General features: G+C 38.1%; 1 protein-coding gene across 3 annotated transcripts in view; it reads left to right on the forward strand.

Moving 5' to 3' along the window:
* LOC100748441 (carbonic anhydrase-related protein 10) overlaps positions 1–22,569 on the forward strand; it is a 229,351-nt gene that overhangs the window by 106,636 nt on the left and 100,146 nt on the right. For all 3 annotated transcript variants that reach the window (XM_012393923.3, XM_012393922.3, XM_003485494.4), the window contains exon 2: positions 16,282–16,329. In XM_012393923.3, coding sequence (XP_012249346.1) covers positions 16,282–16,329 — 48 coding nt within the window. The remainder of the gene's footprint in view (positions 1–16,281; positions 16,330–22,569) is intronic.

A 22,569-nucleotide genomic window follows, 5' to 3' on the forward strand; every position in this document is an offset into this window, starting at 1 on the left:
CGCCGCCGGCGATGCTCGAAGAAAACGCCGGCGATGGTGAACCGGAGAGAAAGAGAAATGAAAGAAGAAACCTGGGTTCAAAAGGGGACGAGCCGTTGAGTAAACAAAGGAGGAAATGGAGTAAATAAAAAGCAACCGTCGAGAGAGGACGTTGAGATTCGTTGAGAGCTTGCCTGTGTGCACGTTCCTTCCTAACTCTCTCTCTCTCTCTCTTTCTATCTTTTGCTCTCCCACGTACCCGGGTTCGTACATTAAGGAAAGCAAACTGGCGAGAGCGTACGGTTCGTCCATACACACGCGACTCTCAGACATAAACTTCCACGATGCACCAGACCGGGCCTCCACTCGAGAAAAAGAGAGAAAGAAAGGGGGCTAAGAAGCGGTTGAGAAAGGGGAGAACCGTGGAAAAGAGGAGCAGAGAGGAGTAACCGGCAACGATAGCCTTCTGTCCGCGTTGGAAAGAGATAGAAGAAAAAGGAAGGGGATGGTTGTTAGTTAGGGGAAGGGGTGGAAAGTTGCGGAAAAGTAATCCGAACCGCGAGCTTTATAGTTTTGTTTATTCCCTCGCATACAATTACGCTGATGACGCGGCGTAAACCCAGCTCAGACCTTTTATCCTACGACCTATCCTCCACCTAACCCGCGAACACCCCTGCCGCGCCACCAATTTTCTATGGTGAGTGCGAACTGCTACGTTCGCAGCACCCGTTGCTTAAGATGAGAATCGGAAGAATGGGCGTGGAAAATTTCGCATACTGTAAATTGTGCATGATGACTGCAGGTTTATAGGAATCTCACGAAAAGTATTTTATCGAGAATCTTGAGTAAAGCATTCTCGCCGTAAGCTGCGCGTTCGTACGATTAGTTTCTGCGTTTCGATCGATTATTACACCTTTTTTTTTAGGGATAAGTAGAAATTTTTTTTTATTCGATACTGAGATTTACAGAAATCTACGATATTACATGTATAGCTTTAAAATGGAAACAGGAGATTCTTAGTAAGAATTTTGTATGTCATTGTATTGGTGATCCTCCAAACGAAAAGGTTCTTATGTTATAAGTTGTGCATGCAAAATTTTGAATGAAGTTGTAAATTAGACATTTGTTGTATTAGTCTCAGAATCTTGATCAGAATTGACAGGGGGTGAGTTAAATCTTCGTACGAATAGAAAATTCGTATGTGAAACGTTATATAAATGGACAGAAAATTTCTTTAATTCAACGTCTAAAAAGTATCTTCACTCCTGTACATGAACGATATTAAGATGGATGGAGAACTTTCCGCATTTTTCCTCTTTCTTCTTACTTCGCCTTCGAACTGATTGATCTATTTACACAAACTTCACGACACGTTACTCGAATTACTTACTGCAACAGTGTATTGGATACCTGTGTTTTCGCGCTGTTCACTTCTTCTCGAGTTCGCGGCTTTTAGAGATTCAAGATAGGAAATCAAGGAAGCTTTACTTTGCTACAACAAACTTCGTTGTTTTAACTAGTTTCGCAAAGATCGAGCACACAAAGAAGAACCATGCCGGTAGAATGAAAACTATTTTGCGCTTGAGGACAAAATATTATATATTAACTTCATTTGTGTCCTTTATTGTTCGAGATAAAATTATAATCTGAAAATAACTTTTCGCATCTAAACTGAAATAGAAATTGGAAATCGCACTTAACTATAATTTTTTCCTTTCCCACTAAACGTTCTCTTTTACTAAGTAATTACGACAATTAATTTTATTTATACTCCACTACATATATATACACACTAAACGTTCTAAACATTCTAAAATTATGTAGCCCAACTTAAACATAATTTAAACTATCGTATATCATCACGAATCGTGATCCAATGATTCCTACTAAAAGTTAATCACTTTTACTGCAACAAAGAAATTCTTGAACCATATCTTTGAGACCTGATTTTTACTAGAACCATTCGAAGAAAGAGTCGACATTTGTCAAAGGTCCAACCTCGAATTGCACTTTGATTCAAAGACTAGCGAGACAAAAGTTGAAAGGGGTAAAATGACGGTGCGCCGGAAGCGGTTCGGCTAACTTTTAGCGGCGGATCCGTGGCACTCGGTCTCTGAATAGTTAGCTGGCGCGATTATTCGCTTAATGAATATCGTTTAATTCATGACGTGCGCCTCATATTTGAAACAATTGTATTCCACGCCGCAAGATGAAACACGTCCGCATGATTATACTACGTAGCATAATCGCGAGGTCAGCTGCGCTACTCTCGTCGTTTCTTTCTCTTTTTTCTTTCTGAAGTACTCTCGTCGACGCTGCTTCTTTTTCCTACATACGGCTCAGGGCGAGAAAAATGTTCGCTGCGAAAGTTTTCACGCGAGGAGACATTCAGCCGTTCTTGTTCGAGTTACGATGCGAAACACCGTGCAAGACGCCTCTATTAATCTTGCGTTATAAGTGGTCGAAGAACTGTTCTGCTTTCTCTCTTTTTTTTTTTTTTTTTTTTTGAGTTCACTGTTTTTAAAAGACAGCTGCTGTTTGACAAGTTCTACTTTTTTTACTTGTGCATCGTTATTTTATTTTAGCGTCCGGTACTTTAAATAAAAACTTTCGAAATTGTTTTCATTTATCCGTCTTTATTTGAAATATACACATTATTATATACATACAAATTATATACATTTAAATTAATTATATTTTATTATAAAAATTATATACATCTGTGTTTTACGTACAATAAGGAGCTGAAAAGATTTCGCTTAGAGGGAACGAGGATCGAAGTGATCGGACAGCAAGGAACACGTTCCATCTCACACGTATTTTTCGACGACAGCATACTATTTGCCGAGACGGTCACACAAATTAATCCGATCGCGTGAACGAAGACAGATCCCTGTTTCCTTTGTGCCGTCCCAAGTGAAATCCTTCCCGTTCTCGACGATAAGCGGGCAGACCGGAGCTCTGAAACAATAAAAGATAGAAAAAGATTTCGTTAATGAAAATTAAAATATTTTCAAATAATATACATAATCTGATGTATAATGACGTATATCCATACTGATAAGGGTGATACTTTAACGATTTTAAGGTCACCTGTATTCTTCAAACAGATTTACAAATTCTTTTTATTATCTATTATAAATTTAAAATACTTGTACGGTGGCTATAAAAAGACATCTATACGTAATCTTAGTTTCCAATAGAACTTTAGGTCATAAGATTCCACATTTCGTTTTCATGGTATCAAATCTACATAGTCGTACGAAAGTATTACTACGAAATGATATAAAAGTTAATATACTTGTACTTAATTAATTCTTATACAAACGCTATGACAAATACGATAATAGGAATAATTTTTATAGCCACTGTATCTGAATATGTTTGTTCCGCGCAGAAACAGCGCGTACGTGTAATATTCGTAGATCGATGCATCGTTATGAAAGTTGTAAAGCGTGGCCACGTGTACGTGTGCGCTCGCGAGGCTGATAGAACGCGTACCACGCCTAAGTTCACGAAGCCAAACAGGAGGGGTTGTGACGTAGTGTTGCGGAGGCAAGGTGATAGAGGGTTAGTCAGAATGGGTACGGAAGAGTTGCTCTATGCGGGCTGAATTGTAAACTAGCCTGAACTTTCTGCCTTCTTTTCTGGTCGTTGCCCGAGGATGGGATGGAGGGTCGAGTGGGAGAGGCTTCCTTCTTTAAATTACATTTGACCACTCGTTTGGGCACCCTCTTTGTTCTCCTACTCTCTCCTTTCTTCCGTACGCTCGTTTGTTCTTTCCTTCTCCGCTTCTTTCTTGTACGTGCAGCTCTTTCATTTTACGCCCACGGAGAGAATTTGTTTGGTGGCACTTCCCGTGGCAGTTTCAGTTTCGTATTTTATTTCTCTCCTGGAATTAGGATTACTTTCGGCGGAAATAGGGCTGGAGGAATGGATGATTAATACTTGGAAAGATCAGTGAAGTAGTTTTCAATTGAGAAATATTATTACTTCTATCAGCAATATATTTTGTCTCTTAAAGCAAAATTAGTGGTTTCTCTTATTCTTTTTTTTTTTTAGAAGGATGATAACAGGTTACTCCTTAACAATTGTTTTTTAGATGTATTAAAATTATATTTAAGATAAATTTCAAAGTGTATTAAATTAGTTTAAAGATATGACTCTTGTTTCTTCCATTGAATTGATATTATATATGTATATATTATATCGAGCACGCAATATTTAGAAACTGAAATAGATATTTATTTATATCCCCATTTCTTCGTTATATCCATGGAAATATAAATCTGTATAAAAATTTGCTATTTATCTACGATATTTCGTTTTCTGAGGTTTCTGCCCGAAATTCTAGCAGTTACTTCGTTTCGAAGTTATGATCGTCAGTAGAACCGTGAAGTGATTGGTATTTAACTTCTACCTCTTCTTCTGAATTTACTCTTCAACAACATCAGGCAGCTCACGAGATTCTCCAAACCCTAATTACACCTTAATCGATCACAATTGAACCACGTACAAGTCAGATCAGCTCCATCAAGATAAATCATTTGAATGTCAGCAATTAACCGCTAATCGTGTATTCGCTCACCAAAATTAAGAAATTTATAAAAAGTGGATTTCATTCAGAAGCAGACTATTTTCGGAAGATTCCTTTTTCCAAGAATCTAATTCCTTCGAAAATTTCCTTTCGATTCAATTCCCCTTATTCATAGAAACTCGACTTTCGTATCGAAGAACGAACATTTTCATAAATCCCAGATCTGTTTATCGTCGCACGAGTAAACGACCGCCCGTACTATCGAAATGCTGGGAACAATGTCGGTAATTTTCTGCTCGAGATCAGTCGTATACCAGGCTCCAATTAATAACACGAAAATGTTTCGTGCATCGTAAGTCTGAGCGTGGTTACAGGCATCCCGGCACAGAGATACGGTCTGCACGGTTAGTTATAGACTTATTTGATATGCCCGTTGATAAAAGAAAGGCAGAACCGATAGTATCTACACCGTTATTTGCCCAGTCTTATCTGGCCGAAACGCAGAGGAAGAGAGAAACCAGCCGGGTCCCGTGAACTGTAATTTCGGTACGGCCTCGACGATCGATATCGTGTTTAATCGGTATCAGGCTCACGTGCTTTTCATTTGTATCACGTGATATTTACTTAAATTATCGAAGGACCACGGCTTTTAATTCGTCTGGCATCCGACGTCCGGTGGGTGAACAGTTGCTACGTTTTTCCTTAATCCTCGACTTTCTATTCGATCCTGCTCTCTCGTTCAAAGTAGGCACCACGTGTTCACTTTCCCTCGCGTTGAATTAATTCTCGCATAGTGGCAGCCTCGATTCGAATTTCGTCAGTCAAGTTCCCTAGGTTTTTTTTGCCCTTTTTATTGCAATTTTTCTCGCTTTACGATTTAAAGTATCGAATCGTAGACGAGTTATCGTATCCTCGACGTATATATTATGTGTTTAGTATATAAAGCTTTGTATCAAAAACTTGAGTTGTGTCATTTGAAAAATATCCTCTAGAAAATATAAAATTCGACGAAAGTCAGCCTTTCGAATTTTTAAATATTATTTCTACTCAATCATAAATAAATGAACAAGCAGCCCTAAAATATCTGAATAAATACTCCAAATCAATCATTATAATTACACAACGACCAAGCGAAGATAATCTGAAAGATAGAAAAATTCGTAAACGAATCTTCCACATCCTCAAACGTTACTTGCATCCAATTCCAAACGAATCAGCAACGGTGTTCTAATATTTTATTAAATTTTGCAAAACAACGTTGTCACCATCTATCTCTATAGGCTCTTAATTCTTTCTTCCATACATCGCAAGCCCTCCGTTTGAAGCTACCCTTCGATCACCCTAAGCAGAACTCGCCACCCGTCGAATTATTAAGCGGTAAACCATCAAGTGAACGTTCCCCCGTATCCTGCGATTCTCTTCTGCCCTAATAATCCGACACCTCGGGGTCCGCGCTTACCATGAATTATTGAAAACTCACTGGAAAATTATTCCTGCCGACCTAAGGGCAATTTACGGTCGCGCGTGTGTTGGAGTACGCGAGTGGTGAAAGGGCGAGTGCGCGAGATGAGGTCTCTCCCTTAGGGAAAAAGCGTTCGAGAAAAGCGGGATAATGGGCGACGAAGGCGAAACGGTTTCCACCAATTGCTCGTGTAACAAGCCCGACAATTTGCCGATCGAGAAAGGTGTAGATCCGGTGATTACGCGACTGTATTCATCCACTGTGTACACTTTCGATTTCTCGAACAGTTGCTCGTGAATTGCAGCCTTTGAGGATACGCGTTCGAACAGCGAGCGACTCGCTCGAGTTGTTTCAGTGAGTGTTCGTGAGTTGATTATGATAGACCTTTTTGTGAGCTTTTGTGGTATGGAATTTACGATTAGCATAATGTTTGGAGATGTTGTTACGTGGAGTAGGAACAGTTTTCTTATGGCATTCATCGAATATAACTTCGTCATAGTACTTTATCGAAGCACGAGTACGATTTTTAAATTATATTTAACAAAAATTGTGCACATGGCAAAACTAAATTGTGAATTAGCATTCGCTTACGTATACGTATAATGTTCTGAGAACTCGTGCCAAGTTCTATTGTTCAAGCTGAAGAAGTGTAACATCGAGGAAGTAGTTGACAGAAAAGTCAAACAGACAGATATTTGTAGCTGTTGAACTTGTAGAACGATGAGCATAACGTTTTCAAATCTTGAAATGATCGTTTGAATAATTTGTACTTGTCGCGTAATAGTCATACGAACGTTTATGCCTATGGAACAAAAGGATTAAACGAAAAATATAATTTCACCTGAAAACATGAAGTTTCATGCTTCTTATAAAATTAGAGCTCCTACAGCCACCGTATTTAAGGACCTGCTAACGGGAGAGGGCAATAAAGGCGTAGAATAGAAAAGAAGGATGCACGAGGTGAAAAGCGGATGATGAAGAAGGGAAAATAGAAAATATTAAAACGTACAAGGAACAGCGCGAGATGTAAGTTGGCGAGCTAAGACGGCAATTAAAAGCGTAATATATTATACGCTCGCGCTTCTTGGATTAATCCTGTTTCGGCTGGCGGAAGTATACGGATCGAGGAAGGTAGCAGTTTTATACAGCGTTGCTTAGATCTTTTTCGTGTGTAAACCGCGCATTATCCTTTCTCGCACTGCGTGTCGTCTTCCCTTGAAGACTTAAGATGAAAGAAAAAAGGAGGGAGAGGTCGTATTACATGTCGTGATCTTTCTCTAAATCCTCTTTTTCTTGTAACGGTGGCGCATAGAGAGGAACCAAAGCTTATAAAGGGCTCAAGTCGTGGACAGTGGCAGAGTTTAATTCGTATTCGCATCATGGCGAAGTCCAGATTAAGAAAACTCTCCGGATATTGCAAGGGTAATATGCGAGTCGCTCGTCCTGAAATTATATTCATTTTTCCCGCCACGATGCAGCTACGTTTTTCTGCCGTCGTTTTCCCCGTACCGTTTAATCCCATGCGCCATTTTCTTTTTTTTTTTTTTTTTTTTTTTTTTTTTTACGAATGAATCTTCGTACACGATTTTCGTATCCTTTAGTTCGTTCTTGCAGGAATCGATAGTAGTTAAGTAGCAGGGATGTTGTTATCCTACGACAGGAATTAATTCACTGTTTCTCGTACACGATTTTCGTATCCTTTAGTTCGTTCTTGCAGGAATCGATAGTAGTTAAGTAGCAGGGATGTTGTTATCCTACGACAGGAATTAATTCACTGTTTCAACATTTTATCAATGCATTCAATGCATATGAAGCAGCGTTTTTACTGTAAACTATTACTATATTTAAATTAGTATATTATTATTATACTAATTATTTATGTTAAATTATTATTATACTCGAATATATAATTTTTGTAAAAATGGCAGAACACTGTAAAATTGCCAATTTACGTATCCCAAAATGGTAGAAAGTTAATTTTTAAGTAACTTACCTCGTATTAAGTTATATTCATCAACAGAACAGAGAAATCTACCAATGTACGAAGCTTCAAGTAAATACTAGGGTAACTCAAAACCTTTGGGTTTTGTACTTCCCTTACAGGACGTAAAAGAAAGTATTCCTTTTAAAAAGCCTTTCTGACGAATCTATTAGCTGATCTCGAAACGCGTTTCCCTTTTTTCTCTCCTTCTTTGTCGTTACAATTCTCTTTCTTCGTCATTACAACAATACAGGATAAAATTTAAAGAAAACACGTACATACAAACAAAACGAGAAAAGGGAAACGAAGCTTCGTAACCAGGAAAATGATCGAATGGAGGTCATCTGAGACAGAAACGGCGCGGACGAACGTCCAGAAAATTTCAGACGAAATATCCAGAAGGCAACGTGTACGAGCTTCCTGTTGATTACGTTTCCACGTCGTCGGCCGCTAAAGAGGCAACGGGCACATTAAGTGGTGGCGGAGGGTCAGCATCGCCATTCAGAGGCGTTCGTTTAAGCGAAATGCGAAAAACGCGAGCGCGGAAAGGGAAATCATATTACGGTGGGTGCGGAAGGCGAGACGGAACTACGGATCACGCCATCTCTTTCACCCTCTTTTCCCGTCTCGTTTCATTTCCTCGTTTCAGCCAACTTTTCTTTCGACTCGTGTGCTTAATACGGCCTGGCTATCATAATTAAACAACCGACAATTCGTCCAAGCCGACGAGAAAATGAATAGCCGTGTGCCGCAAGAGGCTCGTGCAAAGCAGAAATATTGCGGAAAATATTTTAATGCATCCACGAACGGGACTTGATGTGTGTTCACGAAAGGATGTAGACGGATCTGCAGATGAAAGTAACGAGCTGACGTTCTTGTATGTATTAGGTTGTCCGAAAATTTTTTTTTTTTTGTTTTTTAAGGAAATAATAGACGCACAGTGTTTTTTGTTTTATATTAGTTTATTGAATTATGCACAAACATAATAATAGAAATAGACGAAATGGATCACATCTAGTTCAATAAAATAATATAAAAGAGAAATTGTTGTTTATCTGTTATCACTTTATGAAACGAAAGAAACTTTTCGGACAACCTAATACAAGTTGTTTTCTAGCGAGCTAAGAGATATTTACACTGTTCGTCATAAGTATTAGGATAACTGTTGATATTCGTTATAAATTGAATACTCTTGTCTGGTTTTGCATTCTGGTTATCTTGCTTCATACGCTTTATGATTTTTATTGTTATGTTTATAGTGTAAGATACTAAATAAAGTACAGTCTACTATAATTTTTCAATAATCGTAACAAGTTTTAAATATTTTATTCTGTTTTACGAAAAATTTGGAAATTTGATTAGCGTTGTTGTGAGACGATTTACGGTTACGTTGGTCACGATTATATCGAAACTGACTAAAATAACTATAGGTATACATATTGTTAAGATATAGAGAGGATTTGGAAAAACAAATAGTTTAACATTTATTTGCAGATTATTCAACTCTGCATGTACGTTACTCTCTGAAGAACTCGATAACCTACTCGTTTTGTTTTTTTTTCTTCTGATTACTTCTGATCACTTCTAACGGCTTTTAACCCTTTAACCTACAACATAGTATACGGGCATAGCCCGTAGTACGATGATCGGGCCAAACGTAAATAATACGGGTATTCTCGAACGTAAATTGTAGGTTAAGGGGTTAATAACTTCTAACCGCTTTTAATCGCTTTTGCCTCAACTGATACCTGGACATCCTTCAACGCTCACATACACTTTCACACGTACAGTATAAGTGTACCATATATTTAACACATATATCTATAATCTACAAATTATTCGCAAAACTTTTCGATATCCTTCGTAAATTAATCGATCAGTCGCTTTGGTTTTTTAAATCTCCAAAATCTTCAATGCTTCATTCGTTCATTCATTACCGTCACAATCTGTTGATGAAACTAGTACATACATACTGACCTACATCCGCTAGTAGTAAAGTTCTCTAAAATCAAGGAAACCCCGTGGGCACAATAACTTCGAGTTACACAGGCAATTTCTTCCACGATTCATGCGTAGAAATCTCCGCTTTATGACTGCGATACAGCGCCGATAAAAAAAATGGAAAGAAGGTAAAGGAGACAGAAGTTCCCTTGATATTTCAACGACAATTTCATCGACAACGAAATCACAGTATCTATTCGATATGTTGCGGAGAATGTTCTGTTCTGACCGTAATTATTGCTGGTAGATACGTTATTATCATTGATAGTATTGATGAAACAGCCCTAGCGGCGAAGCTACTTCAACGATTCAGCGGTTAAAACGTGGAAAAGTCACGCGATCGAACGCACGAACGGGCCGAGTTGAAACGAAACCTCTAGTTAACAGGTTCGATGCGTTAGTTTGCCCAGTTGCGTGTTCCCGCTTCTCGAAGTTGCGGTTACATTCTCGAATTTCAAGCACCGAAATAATTAGCCGATGTTCACGATTTTGTGGAAAAGCCAGCACTTTTCTAAGGAATACACGCCGTCAGTTTTTGCCTCTCGTGTTCTTTATGTAATTTATTTCTTTCAAAACGCCACTCTTTGACTTATTTTTCTTTACGAATATAATCCCGTTAAAATTGTGATCGAAACGACAAGAACGTTAAACAACAATTTTGTAATATCGTTCTCAATAAAAAAGAAGGGTCAAGACGATTGTTGCTTTCATAAAAAATTTACATTCTTGAAACAAATTACAATATAATTTTTGAAACCATTTATCTGAAAACCGATATCTATTGCTACGTAGCAACCCAACAGTTATCAAAAGATATTCGACAATCTGATCCAAAAGAATAATTTCATGCTTAAAATATTGAAATCTATTTATCCGATAATAGACCTCTCTCAACAATTTCAACGACTTGAACAATTTATCCGTCAAACACCAACGAACTAACTTCCAATAGAAACTTCTCTTCTCATGATATGTCGGAAAATATCCGTCAAATGAGAGTGAAGAGCGTCGTTCCACACAGTCGGCAAAGTGTCTTGCTGTTCCCATTAACCAACACTTGAACACACTAGGCTAGAATGTGACAACAGGTGTGGCAATTTCGCAATTACCTTTCTTATCGTGGTTGAACGAATAATACTGGAATTACAATGCCGCTGAGCGAGAGCACCTACGGTGTTAAAAACAGACAGCGGGAAGCGCTAAAACCGGGCACGGAAGTTACGGGAAGAAGCGAGTGCCACGCGGCTAATAAACCTCTTTACTGCTGGTGACAAAGGGCGAGGAAAGGTGCGAGACGAGCAGAAACTTGATCTCGCGTGCTGTCATGGAATTGGTTTTAATAAAAAGTGTGTCAGGGCGTTAGAAATAGTTACTTTTCAACCGGGCCTGTGATACGGATGTAATTTCTCAGCCATTTTTTAGTTCTAGATTTTTTGTCGACACTTTTAACATACTTCGTTTTAGGGTAATTGTTTAGAATAGGACACGTCTCATGTATTTTGATAATCGAATAAAAGAGTAACGTGTCTAATCAGTATACGATTATTCTACTTATTTGATCTTACAGCGTCTTAATTCTTGTTATTGGCTTACATCTTTGACTAAAAATCTTAGGACAGTTACATTTGCTGCGAATAGACAGTTAAGAATAACGCGTTTGACAAGTAAGTAACTATTCTACTTACGTGATCTTATATTCTTCTAATTCTTATTGCCTTACATGTTCGGTCGAAAATCTTATATTTGTCGTGAATGCAAAGCGCTCAGAGATACGAAGAAGTATTATCATTACTTTGCTTTGTTAAAAGTCGCAAATACCGAGCTACTCGTGCGAGGGTCCGCGGGACAACAAAAAGTGTTATTTGCGGTGGAACGTTGATTGTTGGTGAGAAAGTGCGAAAACGTAGGTCTCGGTAGCTATCTGAGCTGGGAGCGAGCCCCGTTTAATCCGACCATAATTTCGCCATTAAAGTTAACAACGTCTCCAGGTCCCAGGCAGTTACGCGGCTCCTCCACTCGGTTGGCCGTCGTTGAATATAGAAATTTCGGTTAACCATAATTATAACGGCGCGACTGGAGAGTTGGGGTCGCGCTGACGATCCTCCGCGGCGCGGAAATTATTAATTCCTTCTCTCTCGAGCCCTCGCTCATCCTTCCGTAGGCGCTTATTTTCGTCGAGATTTGCTACGCGGACCGAATGCCGGAAGAGATACACGAACGACGTCGGAAGTCCCGTGAAGGCCCGAGGCCACGCGATTAACCTGCTTTCCAGGCTTTCCATCCTCGGTTCGTTCGAGTGACTTTTAAGCGTATTTACGTTTCCTTTCGATGGAGTCGATGGAGCCCGGGATTCGCTCGCTGAAAATTGGACGACGACACGGTTGCTGTTACAATTGCTTGAGGAAGGAGTGACATGGGGGAGCAGGAGGAGCATGGAAAGTGGAAAACGAATCGTGGAATAGTGGGATGGCTGTTTATCGAGCACGGTACAATTTAGGTTTTTGAATGTTTGATGTGCAGGATTTTAGTCCAGAAGGTACAGCGACTCGCGAAAGTATTCGAACACTTACTATCGGAAATGTTTATGAATATATTACGTGCGAAACTTGTTGAAATTTTACACAGTGTTTACTTTTCTGAGTTTGCGTTTCTCACAGTAATTATCGTTTTATGGAGTTCTGTATTATTTTCTCTTATTAAGAAATAGGTACTGTTATAAAATTTACATCGCGCGAAGGAATTTATGACGAACACGAGAAAGTTTGACTTTGTTCAACATTTCGAATATTATAGTATTTTTAGTTTTCCTATCGCTATTCATTTCTATTAATGTGTGCAATATTAACATGATTTTCTAAGTTACTGGTAATATGATATATGGAGTATCGATGGAGTAATTTGGTAGTGCAATTTTCGAGAAAGTGGTTTTTCAAATAAAGTAGTTGACGTGAGAGATAGGCAAGAGATAATACTTAGACCTGGTAGAAACTGGATACTAAACTTATTTCTATGGGATAATACACTTCGAATTCCCCGAAGCGCTGTCCCAGGCCACTTGCGATAGAAGTTCACAGTAGTGCAATATTGCATGAACTAAGCCTTTGCGATAGTTAGTAAGAAATTAATTCGATCTTGCTTCAATCTAAAATTAATTCTGCCCTCGAGTAAGTCTTGCAAGAGCTAATATAAAATCCTAACTGGAATATCTGAGATTACAAACTGTTAAAATGTTATTTAAATACGTAATTATTAAATTTCAGTAAGTTAACAATATATTACTTGCAATATACTTTCGCATTCATGTTTCAAAACCAATTAATAAACATACGGGTATCTTTCGAACCTATTTCAGAAATTTTAAACATCATATCGATAGTTTAAAACTAGCTTCGCTATTTCCTAAAACGTCCATTTCACGAAACGTTCTATATCAGAAATAGTGTGGAAAAAAATCGAAGATATTGTAGTATAATTAGACTAGATTAAATTAAATTCGACTATTCATGACAGAATGACAGGCTGAACATGTTAACAGTTACTATAAAATCAATTCAGCTGGATAATAAAAGAGAAGAGAATGAAAAACTGAAAAAAGGAAAGTTTCAAGTTCGATCTTCGGAACATACGAGAAATATTTTGAAACGGTAGCCGAGGAGGAAATTGCAAACAGGTTTTGCGAAGATGCAAAAAGCATAATTAAAGTGAAATTACCGCGGGCGAAGTAGAAAAGAAGCCATCCTCGTTCCGCTGTTTCGTTTAAATTCTTCGTCCTTTCGTTTTACTTCTTCTCCCTTTGGTTCCTCGCGTCCTCGTACACGCGCCAACCGTCTAGTCTGTGCATTCTGTAGAAACGTTTCATCGACAAGCGGTTCCTTCTTGCCTTCCGCCAAACGGACCACGGTTCATTTCTCCTTCGATGTTTAACAGCGCTCGTTACGCTGCTACGTAAACGACGGCAAAAGCGGTTCGTCCCTCGTTGCGCAATTCGACGCAATTAAATAACTTTCTTTTTTGTCCTAGCACTATACGAACTTTTATTTTTCGAACCTTTGACCATTCGATCGTTTAAAGGAACGACACTACGTTTCCTTTATTTTAGGAACTAATTGAAAAAACAGAACTCAATGGAAAATTGTTCAAGCGCACTTGTTTTCTCATTGGCGAAAATAATTTATTTCCAAGATTTATCGATGAAGAGTTATATATTTATCGATGAATTACGGTTTCATTTTCTTGCCATTAAACACTTTTTGTAGCAGAAAATTTGTCGGTGCATACACTTTCGTAGCGTTCGTTGGAAAATGCACAGAGTGCACATAATACGCAAAAACGTATGAGATAGCTTTACCGTAGTATTTGTTACGATATTTAGTAGGTAAAACAAATTTACGTCTGCGTTCAGTTTTTTTCAATTACATTCGTAAAAATATAAATTTGCGTAATTATCCGCACTGTATCCGTAACAAACCCGATGAACTCTATCGCGAATTAAGAGAACAAGGATGTGAAACGATCATGGCTCGCATCGAGATAGGACACGGTACAGAGAAGCATGGGAGATTGACAATGGCGAGAGGAGAGGGCGGAGATCAGGACAGGCCGAGAAAGTTTTCCAATTTGAGGCAATTAGTTTGCCCGTGCGGGGTTGGATGGCATGCATCCAGATAATCGAATATGGGTCACCGTCGGAAGTGGAATGAGTCGCGCTTTGGTCAGGCCGAGAGTCTGACGACTGTGGTGGCAAGAGCGGAAAGCTAGATAGAGAGAATGTTGGAGAAGGACATAGAGTAATAGAGCGAAGAGAAACGATGGAGGAGAAGAGAGAAGGTTTGACGTGCGCACGTGGACGAGGGTCGACTAGAAAACCGGAGCTCCAAGCAATAATTGTTCGAGGGAGAATCTCGAACTATTCGATACGCTTAGGGCATTAAAACGTTCGCCACGGATGGAACGCCGGATGATTTGCATATAGAAAAAACGACGAGCCCTGGCTCCCGACAGCACCGGCCGGCTGTTTCGAGGCGGAAAAAGTAATGAATATGGAAAGGGACGCGGTAATGCGGAAGATAAAGTGTTCCTCGTGGAATGAGAATTCAATTATGAGGACGTTGAGTGCTCCGAGACGAGACACTCTCGCTCGCTGAATTTTAAGCGATTTAACGATTACCGTTTCCGATCCGATCTCTCATCGCGTTTGCAGATTTCCAGCATTTCTTTTTTTTTCTTTTTTGTTTTTCTTTTCTCTGTATGGAGTGTATATGGCTGGATGCGAAGAGTATCGGGCACTTTTTTCTGTTTTTTGAATGGAAATTTGAAGAAGGTTTTTACGATGGAATTAACGATCTCGTGCTGTTACGTTTAGGAATCCTATGTTGCTTTCTCAGAAGGCGTTTGAAATTTCATAGGCTTCGAAAACGGACGCTGGTTAGTCTGGTTTTATGGTGCTTTTTCTGTGATTATCGAGCCCAGAGATTAAATGTTTTACGGAGTTTTGAAACTGTGACCTGGCTTCCTTTCCTTATATTTAAGTTTTGCGTGAACGTAGAGACATTGAAAAATTTCCCGGGCTTCAACAAATATATTGTTATCGTAGTATCACAAACGCATCAGTTTCTTCAAATTTCATGAAATATTGACAAATTCACGACCGAACCCTTGCAATTTTTTTCTACAATCACAGTTTTGAAGAAGTAAGAATCTAATTGTATATATAATTGAAAAAGATAATAAACTGAAACGTAGTACGTCAATGTCAGCTTGTAACGTAGTAACATAGAATTATTACATAGCTGTATAATTCCTTGAAAGAAACTTTTGAAAGAAAATATCTCGTTTCAAGAGTTACAGTCTTACTGTTGATCGCATGCTTCAGTTTCAATTCTGAATCACTATTATCAATCGATTGATCGATCATTTCTCGACGCTAAGAAGTTCAATTGATCGATGCTCTTCGTTGCTTGATGGAACTTTAAAGTTCTCACCGGTGTAGCAGAAGTTTCTAAAGATATACGGGTTAAGAAACTGGCAAATACCATGCATTAATTCACTGTACAACGTAAAATATATCCTTTCTCGCGCTTCGGATATACAAATCTATTAATTTATATTTTTAATTTCAATATCATCGCTATTCTAATAACATCTCTAAGTTTAACAAATAACAAATCAGGTTTATTATTTTCCAATTAGAACATCAATATATCATTCTAGTATTCTATTATTTGTTGTATATAAATGGATCGTACATAACAGTTAAGTAATACATAGCGTGTTGCCGAGTTCCAAACACTTCGATAATAGTTGTGTTTCATTGCTTTACAGAATCCGAGGCCAGTTGGGACGAATGGTGGACCTACGACGGAATTTCAGGTAAGTCTTTAATCCACCTAAATCCGTCGGTAATTCAACTAACAGGGAAAGACTTCCAGAGTGCAAACTCATAAGATCTCAAAATATTAAGACCAAAGATTTAAACGATATAAATATATCCTTATTTTTAATCTTCGCGTTAAACAAATATCACGATATAGTTAATTTTCATAAGTAACGAGTAAAATGGAAGTAAAAAGGAAATGTAGTATCTCTTTGATGAGAATTTCCCCGCCCCCCTCCCCTCCTCCCAGTAACTAATATTACATCGCGCTGACTCTCTTGATTTTGGAAGATCTGATTTCCAAAGGAATTTCCATCAATTTTCCGAGTTGCCGGATAAAGTAATCGCCTGTGTAATTGCGAATCGATACCGATACCGGGCTGCTCAGAAAGAGAAATTAATCGGCACGAATTAATTTCCATTAATATTCGAGGATTTCACAATCGATTGCGTCAAGTTCGTCGAGCAACGTTCCGGTCTTTCGAGAACTCGACGGAATAATGAGATATCGGAAAGATTCCGCGTTAAAAATCACTCTTTCTCCGGTTGTCTACGGTAAGGCTAATATTGAAAAAGTTCTCTGACGAGCTGATACCTCCGGGACTATATTAAGAAGCTATGTTACGATAAATCGACATTTTGTTTCTATGCAGAAGCTTATATACTTATTTTCTTTGTTTCAATTTCTTTTTATGTGAAAGTTTGTCTTCCTCTCTTATCTTTATCATGTATGAACTTCCGAATAATTCGATGTATATATGCTGGTAATTCAAAGATTGCACATGAACTGTAACATCTTCTTTTTTATAAGCTAAATATTATGCTTTGCCCTTTATGTGTCTTCAAATTATTTTTAAAATTCTACTGCAGAGAAATAAATTATTCGACTCGCTTGTTCATTAACATACAACACAGGTAATATAATCCACTTGTGCGTTGTTAAAAATTCATCATCCAATTAATCCATACCTAATTTCGATCATTCTCGAGGTAACAAGAAGGTTTCGGGATTTAAGTTGTCGGAGACAAGAAAAATTGATCAGTTTCCGTGATATACGGGGTTGGTGGCAACGCGAAGGTCCCCTAATTTTCTTAATTTTAAGTTACGACGCCATCGAGTGGCTCGTGGCGCCGGCACGAATTTTTTAATCTCGCCGCGCCGCCGAGTTTTTATTAAAAATAAGACGGCCACCCGATAGGGTCGTGCGAGGCACGAGAGCCTCGAGTTTAGTGTTGTTCCGCCATGTGAGCCAGCTGCCACAAGAGATACAGTGCCGTATAACCTGGGTTAAGGCACGGTTCCTATAAAGCCTCGACCTACCCCTTTCCGCAAAATTTTCGCTTCGCTTCTCGGTCGAATTCCTTTTTATCGCGTGAACTTTCTCACGTTCGACCTTCGTCTCACTGTGTATATATATATATATTTAGAGCTTTCATTCGCGCTCTGATACTTCAAAGTATGGCTAAAGCGAGAATTCTGGCACAAATGCAACCTGATTTACGCTTCTACTTATTTGCTGTTCTTTCTCCTGGTTTTGGAATATTATATTTTTTGTGCTTGAAGCTAGCGTTCATTTCGCTTGCGGTGAAGCTTTATGCTGTTCAATCAAACTTCGCAGAACTCCATTTTGTTGGTTCAATAAAAATCAATATATCGCTCGAATGGTAAGTGTTAAGTCAAGTCATTAGGAAGAAATTCAATTTCCTGCAAGCATGGAAAGATTGTTTTGTAATTCTCAAGTTCGATTGAGAAGTAGTTCTTGGGTGGGTGGATGTAATTCGTTTCAAAAAATATTGCTGATAGGGTTCTTTGGACTAGCTCTTCTAAGATATTGGCGCTTATGTTTGCTAGAGATCCAACTTGCCCAACTACTCCCTCTGCCTACAGTAGGTCCTCGACTATTAAATTTTCCAGGCTCAGAAAATTCGGTTTGTCTTTCTTGAGCCCGGACAACTGTCGTCTACAATGTTTGCCTCGAGAAACAAAGAATCCATACCGCTGGATTCTGTCATTGAATTTCACTGGCAGGCACGATCAGACCACTACAAGATCAGAGCAGGGGACTCTGTGTGACTTATTACTGTCATTGATGGCTCAGGAGTGGATTTTTAGGGTGCACCGAGGTCTCATATCGCGGACAGATGGTTCGGCCGTTTTTACAACCAATAACGGACTCCCTCCGTAGATATATACCTGTACCATCTTACGCTCGTCTATCTATACGTTCAACATATCTTTGATTTCATCCCGACTGTGGAGAAAAATATCGCCATATGTAGACTCTACTTTGTCGTTTCTCTTCGCTGCGTGTACTCAGTGGATACAACGTTGGATGTAAAATGGCCCATGAAACCTATTTCAACACTCATCATAGAAAACTTATATATATATATATGTATGTATATTGTACGCGTTGTATAAAATATTTTGAAATAACAAGTATAATACAACATGAGTTGAAAGTATAATAAAAGAATATAGCAGAAGAGAGTAATCTTGACAAATGATGCGACTTTAAATAACAAAACACAGCAACAACAAAGTTAAAAATAGACCCGCTAAATATTAAGATTTTTTAATACCAAATAAAACATTTTTTTCAAGTATCAGGATATATGACAGAGCTTGGAAATACGGAAGAATTTTTTGAGAAAGCGCGAAAAAGGAGAATGACAAACGAACTCCCGGACAGATATTCGACGTGGAATGCGCTGGGGAATGAAAAATTTTCAATGCTATGAAACTCCTCCAGGTGGCTTGGGATTAAGTCGGCCCCCATCGTGGTCGCGTGTTTCGCGTTGGTACGCAACTGGTAACCATTGGCAAGCCTTGTGCAACATTTGAAGAGCACTTTTCCGGCCCTTGGAAGTACTATTTCGAAGTGAAAATGAAATTTCTACCGCGAGACGAGACTGCCTTCATTTACACTATGACGTATGCCAGTAAGGCACTTAATGATACACTTGTTAAAATGCTCAGACGGTGCACCAGAGAGAGCATATCTTGCTTAATCCGCGAGCATAAGGGAGTTAATTAAGAATCTCTCACTAAACGCCAATGGCTTTGAGAACTAGGGACACGTTTATCTTGAAACATTGTTGTTAGTGTTTGACTACGCGTTTGAAGAGTTGAGAATTATAGCGATGTAAGTCAGTCTAGTTTTCACAAAATACAGACTTTTATATTTATTATTGTTGAGAATTGTGGATCTTGATAGCCGAAATAATGTTATAGGAACACTAAATTTATACTTGGAATTAGTATTAGAATAGTTATATGTTTATTTTATGGACGATTTCTAAGATATTCATCGATACACACTTGCACGCGTCTCAGCACTTTCTTCTATACTCGACTGTTAACTGAATAGTTTACATTCATCTGTTTTCGAAACGCCGCGCACACACGTACATCCACACACTGACACCCACATGCAAGTATCCCAGTCCAAGACACAAAATTATACATATCTCAATAATTATTATAAATTATCCACTGTATTTCTTTAAGTCGCGAGAACGTATCGCTTATATCGTTATAAAGGTATAATTTAATTTATTATAAAGATGAAGGATGGTATTTTTCAAGTTGAAATGAACGTGATTAAAGTCAAATTTTGAAAATCTGGACTCACACCAGTTTGATTTTCAGCTCGTTATTTGTGTCGAGCAGTATAAACTTAAACTCACGATAAATACATTGTTTGAACCGATACTTTTACATAAAATTTCGGAAATGTTCGATCACTCCTATCACCCGAATTTTATCCTATTCATTGGAAATAAAAATTCGAGTCAAGAATCAATTTTTCAACAAATCTGTGAAAAAGCATACTACATCCGCGAAAAAGAATTGCATCGAAACTAATTAAATTCAAAGCTGTGAAACAAAAATTGAAAAGTTGCAATTTCCAAAGTGAATATCGATACAATCAATTTTGGTCGTAACATCGATGCACACAAATACATATATTCGGAGGGGGAGAAAAACCCCGATAAAATTTCACAGTGAAAAATATCTGTAATTTCGAGTGATTTCAAGGTAGTACGTATTTCATCACACCCTTTACATTCATTGATGAAGGAGGTCGATGGAATAGTAGGTCGAGGACTCTAAAAAACCGCGTAAAACAGAAACGAATATATCTATCCTCCTCGTTTGTTTCATTGACGTTTCACGAAAAGAAAGCGAGGTATCTACCATTGTGTCTGAATTCGCTGTCGTGTCGAAATCAGTTCTGTGTTCACCGCAGGGTCGTACAAGGCTAACAGGGCTGCCCTTTGACCCAGACTTGAAGTTGTGCGTTCGACAATGCACTGGGGAAGGCAATCCGACACAAAGGGTCGTCGCAGGGGCGGATTCCTTTCATCGAATTTTCCGTAGCTACTTGACGTGGAGAGTACGGTTGACCTTGACGAATCTCGATAGAACAATCCTTCCGTTTGCAAATGAATCCACACAAATGGCCACTTTCAAGCGAAACGTTGAAATACCAAAGTGCAAATCCTACAAGGATTTATAGGATATTTGGAACAGGTACTAGGAATGCTGGCCTCAAACAACTTCTCAATTAATATCAAAGTGTTTAATATTAAAATAAAATAATGTAATAATAATTTCGTTGTAGATTGTAACATATTAATATCTATTAAATGTCTATCAATACGAAAATTTATGGTAAATAATCAAAGCAAGGGAAAAGGATAGGAATCTCCAATCTCTTTATTGAATCAAACGAACATTATACGAAGAGCGTGAAGTAAATAAAGATAATTGCGCATAAATAACGTCGTAGTAGCTCGTAATTTTCACTTTTTCACCTATTCCAATATCGTCGCGTGGTGATTCAGTACGAGGCCACGCGTTATACGTTCTCTTCGATTTCATCGCTTTTTTTATCTACCACGTGGAATTAACGTGATAAACGTAATTAATATTTCCTCAGATCTTAAATATATATTTTTAACAGATTTTGATAATTACACGTGGTAGATGCTACAGATCTACTTACAGTTTCGACGCTGAATTCTATTGTTATCGCAAAAGATTATTATCATAAAATTGCATTAACCGTCACAAAGATGAAGTTCCAGATAACAAACGATACATTTCTCTTCTGTCTATGAAACGATCCAAACGATATAGTCGTAAAATACTGTAAAACGATGAATTAGAAAATACGATAAGAATTCCATGAAAGCATTATTTCAATAATAATAATAATGTTATATCAGCATTGATAAAAAATATTAATAAATCGCGTTAAAAATCTCTTAAAATTCAAACAAACATCAGTCAGAACGCTTTGGAATTCATTTACCGAAATTGATTTGCTTGCTGTAACAATCTACAACTAATTACCTAAAATTAATAATTTTAAATAATTAATAATCTAAAATTAATAATTAAATAATTAAATAACAATCTAGAGTTGAATCAGTAATTGTGCATATTATTGCGAATATATATTTTAATATATCGCAGTGGTTAATCAAATTTTTGCAATCGATCGATTAATCAAAATATTCATCTCTGCTTTTACGCTTGTTAGTTTATTCGATGATCTACATGGTTTACTTGAATGATTTTCAGTTGACCTGTCGTTACTTCGCGTTACAATATCCCTTCAAAATAAGAAGAAACAAAAGAAGGGGAGATCCTTGGAACAAAATGAAATTTTACCATCATAATGGCAGATCGTTTGGTTCGTGTCACTACCCTTATTCACCGAAAATAAATTTTTTCTTTTTCCCTTTTATTTTCCTTCTGTGTTTTTTCCCCATTTTCAAGTTATTCCAAAGCGACGAACCACGAACATCTAAGCTCGTAGGCGGCCTTTTGGAACTTATTAAGCGAGCTCTTTATGATACGGGCTTCGTTAAGGTGAAAACCAGGTCCGCATTGAAAGTGGAAGCGGCCGTGGTTTATTTTATAAATCCGAATGAAAGGCAACAATCGCATCCCTGTTATCCAACGAAACAGATAAATGTGCGTTGGCCTGGTTTCGATGACAAGATTGCCTGAGCGACGGTACGATAACACTGCCAGTCGTCGTCTCGCTGTTCGCGGATTAATAAATTTTAATCGCGGTGTCGCGTTAATTTCTATTCTATTCTGACAATAAAGCTCGGAGACGTATGAGAATTTTCGACCGATTGAATTTTTCAACGAATCGCGTTTGTTTGCAGAGAAGTGACTGGAACAAAACTTTGAAAATTAATAAACTCTAATATCG

The sequence above is a fragment of the Bombus impatiens genome, unplaced genomic scaffold (genome assembly GCF_000188095.3).
Source record: "Bombus impatiens unplaced genomic scaffold, BIMP_2.2 scf_0060, whole genome shotgun sequence".
Lineage (NCBI taxonomy): Eukaryota > Metazoa > Arthropoda > Insecta > Hymenoptera > Apidae > Bombus > Bombus impatiens.